The 12,165-nt window shown below is 46.2% G+C and overlaps 1 protein-coding gene across 7 annotated transcripts in view; it reads right to left on the reverse strand.

Annotated features, from left to right (window-relative positions):
- The window catches only part of RNF213 (ring finger protein 213), a 680,515-nt gene that overhangs the window by 59,249 nt on the left and 609,101 nt on the right, over positions 1-12,165 (reverse strand). For 6 of the 7 annotated variants that reach the window (XM_063928518.1, XM_063928521.1, XM_063928520.1 and 3 more), the window contains 6 exons: positions 8,484-8,559; positions 8,304-8,338; positions 7,610-7,704; positions 7,279-7,441; positions 4,006-4,180; positions 3,092-3,186 (listed from right to left, as the gene is read on the reverse strand). In XM_063928518.1, coding sequence (XP_063784588.1) covers positions 3,092-3,186; positions 4,006-4,180; positions 7,279-7,441; positions 7,610-7,704; positions 8,304-8,338; positions 8,484-8,559 — 639 coding nt within the window. Of the gene's footprint in view, positions 1-3,091; positions 3,187-4,005; positions 4,181-7,278; positions 7,442-7,604; positions 7,705-8,303; positions 8,339-8,483; positions 8,560-12,165 lie in introns of those variants that run through there. The other variant, XM_063928523.1, reaches the window with a different exon arrangement.

The following is a 12,165-nucleotide window of genomic DNA, read 5'->3' on the forward strand; positions in this document are numbered from 1 at the left end:
AGAGGCGCCGGGGGTTGGAAGACTGGGTAGAGATGAGGATTTTGAAGTATGATTGTTTAGCAAGGGAAAGGGCAGCACTGAAGGATGAGAGCATGAATTTGAAATGGAGAAGTCTGCTTTAGAGCGTGATTTCCTCCACTGCCGCTCAGCAGTACGTAAGCATTTTTGTAGATGTCGGGTGCATTTGGTGTGCCAGGGTTGAGGTGTTGATCTGCGAGGGTGAATAGTGGTTGGCGGAGCAACAGAGTCAAGGGCAGAAGTAAGAGATGCATTGTATAGGGATGTGGCTTGTTCAGGGCATGTGAGAGAGAGAAGAGGAGAGAGAAGGGAGTCAAACAGGGAGGATAGGGATGAGGTGTCAATAGACACAATGTTACGCTTAGTGATGGTAGCCTTAGGAGGGAGAGATGGGGAAGCAGAGATAGATTAGTTGATAGAGAGCAAGTGGTGGTCCGAGAGGGGAAAAGGGGAATTGGAGAAATCAGAAATATTACAGCAGTGAGTGAAAACCAGATCCAGTTACTCCACCAAATCCATTGTAATGCTGTCAGAAGCAAGCTAACAAAAGATCCACAGGATGTATGGAAGATGCATATGCATTTCTCCCTGTGACAAAGTCTGCGCTTCAGGTAAAAATGTTGACAAGGCCGAGACCTGAACCTTCAAATAGTTGACAGCCTTTAGAAACAGGAGTCAATGATTCAAATAAAAAGGAGAGGTGTGATACCCTCTTTCACATCCCAGCAGGCAATGTGGTAAGTATTGGCCAAAACAAGCATTTGAGTTTGTACCATGGGCTGTACTGTGATAAAAGGGGATCTGACTTAAGAAATCAGGCCTTGGGAGGAGGCACCATGCAGTATCCTCTGCCATGCTTACACTGTATGTGTACAAAGAGCTTTTGGGCCAGTTCAGTGCTACCAGAATGCCCTCTTTAACTTTTTCTTAGTACCCGTGGAAGCATCACTAGCAGAACAAATAGGTAGATCAACTTGATACTCCAAGAAAATTATGTGGCATCCATCATAAAAGGTTGCAGATCACTTGTCAAAGAGCAGAAGCACTCCACTATGCTGTCTTAAAGTGCAATCGTATTAACATCTGGTTGCTCCCATTAGTGGTGGCGCAACTATGTGATGCCAGGTCTTAACCTCGGCTCTGTGTTCCTCCCGGAGCCACTTACCTTACTGCCATGCATGTTTTGGTGCTGGTCCTGGCCTAATGGCCGAAGAAGGCAAGGTGTCTCCACATTGGAAGTGGGCTATTGGCAGAATAGTGATAATCCAGTTGCTGCCAATAGCATCCCAAAAAAAAGCATGCAACTCTGGCAGGCACTTAAAACTACTGAGATTCCCAGGCAGCCAATGCGGTGTCGAAGTCAAAAATATTACATAGAGAGAACATACAGACTCCACACATTATGAGTCGCTATACTTGCAAACACGCGCAGCGAGCACAGCAATATATGGTAACATACACATTTACACAGACATGCCACAGAGAGAGATTCAACACATATTTCATACAGCACATAATTTGAACATATCAAGCGCCAGACATCATAAAGTTTCAAATTATATAATGGAGTAACGTCATGTATGTGTATTATTGGAGCAGAGCAAGATGGACATGTCGTGCTTGGAGTCATAGTAACCAGATTAATGTGTACATTCATTTGATGCCTGTTATTAAGTTGTAGCACATTGCCATTAGTAGATATGATTAAATGTATGAAAGCTAAAGTCACTCTTATTAGAACAATGGATTTCCTGGAAGACAGCATGCCTGACCAGTGGCTATCTCCTGTAATTACACCATCAAGGCTGGACCTTGCTTGCTTATGAACTGACCAGTGACTCATTGTGAATGATTAAGTTCCCTCCCCTAGACTAGTCTGTGCACTCCCCCAAACTACATAGTATATAGCTGATTGCAGACACAAGAGCTGGCTGCTTTTCCTGTTTGTCCCAGATGATGGTGGAGATGATGTCTGTCCAGTGGCTGCATGATTTTACTGAGAGAGAGAGAGGGTGATATGGAGTGGAGACTTTATTTGAGCAAAATATGGTAATTGTATCGCTGGCCATGTATGTATATGAATTAGTTTGTAATAACTGCTTACTGTGTAAATTGTAACTATGTAACTATATGTATATATATATATATATATATATATATACACATATACATACTGTACATTGTGATATATAGAATACATATCCTTTTAATAACAAATATATACATCAATGAGCTTTGGAACTCAGATAATGTGTGGGTGTATTGTTTTCTCTTATGGGATGCAGTGTTTTGCGATGTATAGCGCACATTCATAGCACATGGTAACAAGATGTGCAGGCGTCCACAGTATATATTAGAGCGGGCATTTTAAATATTTGTTAGAAAGCAATTTGGCGTTTACAGTGGGTATAGAGGGGATGGAACTTGAGCTTTAGCCAGTGAATTTAAGTGACCCCCTGCCATTACACAATATACCCCATTGTAACCTTGTTCCACATAGGATGAATGAGAAATGCATTTTACTACACACTACTAACAATGAAATTATACATGTTTAGGAGCCACTCTCTTACTGGTGCCAAGTGAGTGATTAAGTCATACTGATCTGGAAAGAAATGGGGACAAGGAGATTTAGGTAAAAAAAGAAGGGACAGATGGGAAGTGTCATTGTGCATATACTGTAATGTTTATGAATATAAAGATGAACTAATTTACTGAGTTAAATAAATTTATTAAACCTAGTAGCCCCATGTAATCCCTGTGCCTCCAAATAAGTAAATGAATATGAAATGGTGTGACTATGTGGTAGATCAATGGTCTTCAGGAGCTCTGTACTGTAGGCTTGGAAAGCTTCTGCTATTGGACACATCTAGCTCTTAAGTTGATGTCCAGGACAGTAAGATGGAAGCAGCAGATTTTTTCCCCTCTTTTAATTGAGTCTGGAAACTTTTAGTATCTGCAAAATATTTTATATGCAACACTAAGTAACCTAAAAACATTTTTGCCTGGGTTCCCTAATCAGACCAAACCACAGACTGAATTACAATCAGTAATATAAGCACTTTTATTTTACCTTCAGCACCGGGGCAACGACAATTGATGCAAAATGTTTCTCCCACTGGTTTCTCATTTGTTTTGTTGACCAAATATCATCAAAGTTTACAGGCCCTAAGGAAAAAAGAAGATGAGCAAAAGGTTTCTGCGTGTGTGCAAAGTAAAAACCTATGAAACACAGTCCACTCATGTGACCCTACTGGAGATTTTTATGAGCGTGGAATAAATATTGGGGGTATGAGAAAATTTTATTGTCACAATTCTGAAACCTTCAAGTTTTTTCTGCACTTTCTTAAATGTCCACTAGATGACTTCATCTGTAATTGTTATTCCATGCTTCCCATTTCAGGAGCAGTAAAATACAATTTAGAGTGAAAATAGGATTTTTGGTACAGGTACATACCATTAAACAGGTTTCTCTGAAGCCATCTAGGGGACACTGCTATCATGATGTGTTGCTCACCTTCCAGCAGTTTCTGGTGAGGGTTTCTGACATGATCACATCAGATGTGACAGTGTCAGGGAAAGCCCATCTTGGTGTGGTCACATCTGATGCTCCCTTAATTACTGATCTTTGCCCTAAGCAGAATCTGCTAACTAGGGTTGCACTGCCACAAAGCCCCGTCAGCCCCAGGTGTGACTGGATGCCCAGCAGTGTTAGGATTCCAGCGCTGGCTCCTGAAAGGGTCACTTTTAAAAATCACGGAAACACGGGGCACTCGCTAGTGCTCCTAACAGCTCTTTTTCACTAAGCATTCAGTGAATATTTGAGATTTCTAATTAAAACTAATCTAAAACAAATCGAAAAAAAACCTTAAGTTTAAAATATAGCTGCAGAGTAGCTTTGTTAGAAGATGTATACATTCCTGGGCACAAATGTTAAACTGAAATCCTATTAGCAATCCCTAATTAGCTATGTAAAGTAAAACTTACAGTGTCCAGACTGTTGTGGATTCAGCATTTGACGAAATACAAGATGTACAACAGTTGTGGTGTCGTCAGCACTTTTTCCAAGAGCGTTCTTCAGATATTCTAGATCTCTTTCAATGTGCTGGAAAAGGAAACGTCTAACATCTTGCACTGGCGGCTTCACAATGCGGCTCAGGTTCTGTCACCAAGACAAGAGCGAATCAGACTGCTACTGTGTATGCAAATAGTAATTGCCCAAGAGTAAGTGCAATTAAACTTGACCAATTCCTCAGTGCTTGTCACGTTCCATGTAAGTGATGCTGCCTATCTAGGTCTGACTTATTTTTTTGGGGTACAGTAAGGTGGGGTGTGGTATTGAAAGTCGACAGTAACTAGGTCGACCACTATTGGTCGACAGTAACTAGGTCGACAGGGTGTCTAGGTCGACAGGGTCTTTAGGTCGACAGGTCAAAAGGTCGACATGAGTTTTTCATGTTATTTTGGTGTCGTTTTCTTCGTAGAGTGACCGGGAACCCCAATTAGTGCACCGCGTCCCCTCGCTTCGCTCGCCATGCTTTGGGCATGGTGCCTTCGCTCCGCTACCGCTTCGCTCGGCACAGATTACCGTTCCAATCGTAGTCCACGTGGAACGTTAAGTATGAAAAGGTTCAAAAAAAGAAAAAAATTGTGAAAAACTCATGTCGACCTTTTGACCTGTAGACCTAGAACATGTCGACCTAAAGACCCTGTCGACATAGACACCCTGTCGACCTAGTTACTGTCGACCAATAGTGGTCGACCTAGACATTGTCGACCTAGTTACTGTCGACTTTCAGTCCGGATCCCGTAAGGTGAGTGGGGAAGAAGCCATAAGTTACATTCTTCTCAGAATAAGAAAATCCAGCTTTAGGTGTTCTGACCACAGAATGACTTGCACACGTTTTAAATTCTGTACCTAATAATGTAAAACCTACGCATAAAATGGTTTCGGGGGTGGGGCAGATATTACTTACACCGGCCCAGGCATATATGAGTGGCACAGGCCCAGTGGCGGATCCAGGGGGGGGGGGCACTCGGGCCCGTGCCCCCCCTGTCATTTCTGGCCTCCATCCCCTCCGTCCCCCGTTCTCCCCCGGCGCCGCACAGGGAGATGACGGGCGCCCGCTGAGATTGTGTTACCAGCGGGCGCTCGTCTCCCTGCACAGCGGTAGCCGGAGGCAGGAGCTCAGTACTGAGCTCCGGCTTCCGGCGCTGTCACTGTGCGCCGTGCGCTATGGGAGAAACGTCAGTCATGACGTCTCTCTCATAGTGCTGAGGAGCGGACGCCCAGGGAGGAGGAGGACTGCAGCGGCGCGGGAACGGGGCTCGGTAAGTATGTTTTTTTCTTCCTTAATGCAGCGGGGGCATCTCCTGGGGGCAAACTACGGGGGACATTACTACTGGGGGGCATCAACAAGGGGCATTACTACTGGGGAGGCAAACTACTGGGGGCATTATAACTGGGGGGCATCTACTGAGGGCATCACTACTGAGGGGTCATCTATTGGGGGACATTTTTACTGGGGGCATTACTACAGGAGGGTCATCTATTGGGGCAAACTCGTAGGGGGCATTATTACTGGGGGGTCATCTATTGGGGGCAGCTACTGGGGCATTATTACTGGGGGGCATCTACTGGGGGCATTACTACTGGGGGGTCATCTATTGGGGGCAGCTACTGGGGGACATTTTTACTGGGGGCATCTACTGGGGGCATTATTACTGGGGGGCATCTACTGGGGGGCATTACTACTGGGGGGTCATCTATTGGGGGCAGCTACTGGGGGACATTTTTACTGGGGGGCATCTACTGGGGGCATTATTACTGGGGGGCATCTACTGAGGGCATTACTACTGGGAGGTCATCTATTGGGGGCAAACTTATAAGGGGCATTACTACTGGGGGCAAACTACTGGAGGACATTATTACTGGGGGGTATCTACTGGGGGCAAACTGCTGGGGGACATTATTACTGGGTGGCATCTACTGGGGGCAAACTACTGGGGGACTACTACTGGGGGCCAACTACAAAGGTGCTAACTACTGGCGGCATAACTACAGGGGCATTACTACTGGCGGCTTAACTACAGGGGCATTACTACTGGCGGCTTAACTACAGGGGCATTACTACTGGCGGCTTAACTACAGGGGCATTACTACTGGCGGCTTTACTACAGGGGCATTACTACTTGGGGGCTAAACTACAGGGGGGCCAAACTACTGGGGGCTTAACTACAGGGGCCAAACTACTGGGGGCATTACTACTGAAGGCTAAGCTACAAGGGGGCATAACTACAGGGACTAAACTACAATGGGGCAAACTACAGGGGGGCATTACTACTGGTGGCTAAACTACTGGGGGCATTACCACTGGGAGGCTAAACTAAAGGGGGCAGGGGTAAACTACTGGGGTCATGACTGCAGGGGAATTACCACTGGGGGCATAATGACTGGGGGCATAACTACAGGCAACATTACTACTGGGGGCAATACGGGCATTGCAAAAGGGGCACCACTACTTGGGGGTCTATATAAGGGGCACTACCAGTACAGTGGACATTGCATAATGAGCGCTACAACTATGGGCATTGTATAAGAAGCGCCACCTCACATGCACCGAAGCCGCACGCAAATGTACTTGCCCCTTCCATGGTGCCCCCCCTATCATTTTCTTCTGGATCCGCCCCTGCTGCACAGGCCAGTAATAGAGGAAGGAACTACTACTCTCCTTGGCATAGTTTTTTAAATGCAATCTTATACATAAACACACCGCCAATTGTTGACACAGAGCGTGTCAACAATTGGGGGTGTGTTTATGTATAAAGGCCCATACACACATGGCGATAAAATGAGCGACGTCGCTCATTTTCCCCCTCTCTGAGCGACGTCGCTCATTTTATCGGCAAGTGTGTATGCAGTCAGCGACGACCGATGTGCGGCCCCGCGGGTCGTCAACGATCGTCGCTGTCGCCAGTGCATGCATGCAGGATTTGGACTGTCGTCCACGACCTGCATGCAGGGCTGGCGGAGGCGTGATGTCACTGAGCGATATGAGCGGTCATATCGCTCAGTGTGTACAGTCGGCCGCCGACCGGCCGGCCCGGGAGGGGAAACATTAGACGATGTCGCTCACAGAGCGACATCGTCTAATGTGTACGGACCTTAAGATTGCATTTAAAAAACTATGCCAAGGAGAGTCGTATCATCAGCTCGCAGTATGTCTCGGCATCACTGAAAGAGATTCCTAAATTTCCTACCTGTGTATCCTCTTCTGATCCCAGAAGCATTGACAGATGTGTTACCATCCTTAATAAAATAAATATGGGGACAGGTATCTCTCTGTCTGGAGCTACTGTTGAAGCCAGACGCTGTGGGTCTCCCAGCACATGTCCGGTCTGTGTTCTGTCAACATTTTCCTCTCTTATTAATAAAAAAAAAAAGATTATGAATGAGTAGCTATCAGCATTAGTGATTTTGCAGAATTATACACATTGGTCATGTATTCAATTATGTCCTATTGGTTCTTTCTGGTCAATAAAATTACCGACACTACAGATATTCAAGATTAAAAAATGAAACGAAACCTACTGCATCATCTGAAATCCTGATGTTGGAGCATGGTTCTGACCTCCAATGGCGGCACCGCAGTCTATGCAGCGACTCATTTCCATTGGCTGACCGCACTGCCAAAAAAATGCAGCAGGGATAAATCATGTTCAGATCTCACAACATATTTTGTTAATCAGCAAGTGCCTTCATATTATATATGATTTTTATCTCTTATCAAATTCATATTTTTTGTCAATAATTAAAGGATTTTATACATCACTTATCACATAGTGATGTAGTCTATTCAGCATTTAAGAACATACCTGTAGTTATGAGGGATAACAGACTCTGTTGTAGGTAAACTGATATTGGCCATCAGCACAGAGACCTGGGACTGTATACAAGGGCACATAATAGCCAATACAGTCTCTGACCTTTACTACATTTAAAATGAAAAGTAAACATGGTGGAGTATATTTACTAAGGTGGGAGTTTTTTGTTTTTTTAAGAACTGGTGATGTCACCCTTGGCAACCAATCAGGTTCCAATTAACATTTATTTATCTGCTTCTAGAAAATAATAAAAATAATCTGATTGGTTGCTATGGGCAACATCACCAGTTCTAAAAACTCCCACCTTAGTAAATATACCCCTGTACATCCAGTCTTATAAAAGATCAAATTATTTGTATAATGGAAATAAATAGATAAATATGCCTATATTCTGTACTTACTTCTCCAACAGCACAATAGTGACCACTGGGACAACCTGTAAGAAAAAACACAAATGAACAAAAGATCAAATCAGTAGGGATATTGAAAAGTCTCTGTTACATCTATATTCCAAACAGCTAAGATACATAGAATCATGTAGTAAGTATGGAAGTCCTGATAGTCAAAAGAATTCTACTTACGATACCAACGCACTTGCCCCACTAAAGTCCTAGCTTGGACGAGCATATCCTCAGGCATGGTAGGTAAATAAGAATTCTAGAAATAAAAAGCATTTTTTTATATCAAGGGCCGCTTAGTATGTGAGCAATAAATTAGACCAGAAAGTGATACAAATGATATAAAAACAGAATAAAGGGAAAACTCTTCATATATTACACCTGTTTAATGCAAAACAACAGAAACAAGGGGCGCCACACACAGAACTTTATTCAGAGATAGACGCCAAATCTGCGTCCATCTCCTGGGATTGGTATGAGATCCCGCCGCCTGGGATGGCATCCCGAGCGGTGAAATGGCAGCAGGTGGGGGAGCACAACGAAGCCCCTAGCGCCACAGGTTCTGTTCTCCCTCTATGGATGTCGTGGACACCCACAGAGGGGGAATCACCTACCTCGCCGGTATACCGGCCCTGTCGGGATCCCGGCGGCGGTATTGTGACAGCCGGGATCCCCACTATCGGTATGCTGACCGCATACCCATCTCCTCACATGCCGCGGGCCACCCAGCACAGGGCAAGGCCGCCTAGCAGGTGTAGCACCACCTCCCCATGCAGCCATAATTATATTGCGGACACATCGAATTAAGGTTGACCCTTGGCAGCCCAGGCGGTCTACCACCTTTTTTTTTTAATCGGAGTGGCTGCTTGTGACATCAGGCAGCCGCCCCAAAAACGCTCACGGCACGCCCCCATTCGGCCTGCCCGCAAAACGCTGCGTCAACGTTCCCCCGATGGCCGCCGCTGTCAATCACCTTGCAGAAGCATTCTTTGCCGCAACGTTTAGGGTCGTGCACGTGCACTGCGGCCAGTGCAGACCACCCAAATGCAGCCGCTGCGTACAGACGTGCAGCTGCGTTTGGGTCTGAATGACACCCACAGTGCATTAAGCATGACAATTTATGGTAATATACAAAAATATTTAGTGAATATATAAAGTAAAATGCACAATAGTGTGTTCCAATTAGATATTATTACTAAGTGACAAAATATATTCCAATGACCTTAGTAGTAATTATAAGAGGCCCTTAATGAAACAGATGACACTTCAGATGGCAAATGATTACCATATACAGATATACAGTACCTCAATTATGAAAAAAACATACTGCAGTGTCATACTTTATATAATAATTTATTTAAACACACAATATTAAATTCCTGTACATGGGTAAAACAGAAAGCTTATATAAATTCCATAGGCAGAAACAGATAGGGTCAAAAACTTCTGGCCAGAGTGTGTCTGACACCGGTAAGTCAGTCCACATAGGTATTCATAAGAATAGTGTCTCCAGACACCCACACGTTTCATCCTTCTGGGACTTCCTCAGGGAATATACTACACTATTGACTACTGACTGCTTTTATTTTATTTTCAAATAATTATAATTACAAAGCCCTCACCCACTTCTCTCCCATTTTTAGCTTTGACCTTATTTCCCTTTACACTCCTGCCTGTCCTGTTCACTACGCTTCTGCATACTTATTACCTCCTTCAACTCCTACCACCACATGCTGCTCCCTTTCTCTGGAATTCTCTACCTCTACCCTTCAAACTCTCCATAAAACTTCAAACGGGCGCTGAAGACCCACTTCTTCACCAAACTCTCATCCTAAGCTCACTGTCTACCCCATCTGTGTCACCCCTGTCTGTCTGCCCTCTCCTTTAGAAAGTAAGCTCTCGCGAGCGTTGTCTCTTCCCTCATGTGCTTTTCCTTCTCTTAAACTATCTTCTATTCCATACTCCCTTCGACGCCACCAAATCCCTCAGGTTTTCTGCCACCCTGATACTTATTTCAGTGTAGTCCGCTGATGCGGCTATGTTTATATACTCTGTACTTGTCCTATATTGTCTTGAACTGTAAGTCACTGTGTTCTTGTTTTGCTTACTTGTTTATGAACTCTGTAATTGGGTGCTGCAGATCCCTTATGGCGCAAAGTAAATAAAGAATAATAATAATAAAGACAAAGATTAAGGAACACTTTGGAAGCAACATCAATTAAGAAATTTTGATGAGATTGTTTGTATTTCCCTTGTGGTACGCAGATTCACAATATACTTTTGAATTTTACCATGTAATGTCACTTTTAATGCACTAAATGTGATGACCCTTGTTTCTATACATTAAGTGCACAATATCTCCTATATAATAGCCCAGATCTGTGACTTGTGCTTCATTTGCTAACGCTGGGCGGAGTCAAAACAGTGGGCGGAGTTAGTCAAATGAGTCACAGATCTGGCCAAATCTATAGGAGACTAGGAGCAGAAGCAGATAGTATGGGCATGGCACAGGCAGGGGTGCATACCTCCCAGCTTTCTGCAGGAGCTTTCTTCAGGCAGAAGGAGGGACACACACTCTGCAAAAAGGGGGGCGTGGCTTCACGGGAGGGTCCCCGTTTTCGTCAGTGAGGGGGCATGCCCAGCACTCTGTGAGCTGCTGGCATGCCCCCAGGGGCTGAGTATGAGTCCAGGGGGCCCAGGGCACTTGAGACAGGGGAGCCCTATCTCATTGCTGTGCCTGCTGTGGGGTTGGGGGCGTGGCCTAATCGCGGACGCGCGGCCACGCCCCCTTATGCAAATTCCGAATTTTTATTTTTATTTTTTTATGGAATTTTGGCCCCTCAGCTAGGGCTAAATCCAGAGGAGGTGGTCGCTCCCCCCTACACACCCGCACAGGTAGAAGAAAGCAGGGAGACTGCTGCCTCCCTGTAACACCACAGACCTGCCAACACGCAGCAGCGTGTGCTGACTGTAGCACAATGCTGCCGTTGTTGCTGGCAGGACGGGGGGGGGGGGGGGGAACTTCTGAGCTGGGACAGAGCTACTCCAGCCGGGGGCCCCCCTAAAACTGTGGGGCCAACGGTACGTACCCCCTGCCCCCCCCCCCTTAATCCGGCTCTGCTGCTGGAACCCCCCCTTAATCCGTACCCCCTGATGCCCCCTCTCCCTCTGTCTCCACTATTCACCGCTGCTCTGCTAAGCAGAACAGCGAGTACAGGAGCTTTCCAACTGCCCCCCCCCCCACCGCGGGACACTGCGACCCGCGGGTGGGACAGCGGGACGGACCCCAAAAAATGGTACTGTCCCGCGAAAATCGGGACATTTGGGAGGTATGGGTGTGTGTGAGGGGTATGTCATACAGACAGACGGGCACCGGCTCACTGTGTGCTTGACCCCCCACATCGGCATACTCAGCAGGGTCTCTCTGGCGCGGAGGAGCGTCACTTTCTGGCACACTCCACGCTTCTTAGCTGCAGTTTTGTGGGGCACTTGCCGCTGTGCTGGTTCCGTACTGCCTCTGTTATCTCCAGCCCCGGCAACCCCACCGCTAGCTGCAGCGCTGCCACCCACAGTGAGGTGCGCCCAGCTCATTCACACACTTTAGCTGGCGGGTAGCGCTGCAGAAATCCGAGCTGCTTGCAGGCTCTGACCCACTCCTCCCTCCAGCCGCAGCGTCTCCTGGGAGCTAACCAGTCACCCCCAGTCTCCCTTTACCACAGTGCCCGGCAGCCGCGAGGTCCGCGCCACGTGCATGCTATGACCCCCTCCTCCCTCCAGCCGCAGCATCTCCTGGGGGCTAACCAGTCATTTCCAGTCTCCCCTTACCACAGTGCCCGGCAGCTGCGCGAGGTCTGCGGTGTGTGAC

Source organism: Pseudophryne corroboree, chromosome 6, assembly GCF_028390025.1.
Source record: "Pseudophryne corroboree isolate aPseCor3 chromosome 6, aPseCor3.hap2, whole genome shotgun sequence".
In the NCBI taxonomy this organism is placed as follows: Eukaryota; Metazoa; Chordata; class Amphibia; order Anura; family Myobatrachidae; genus Pseudophryne; species Pseudophryne corroboree.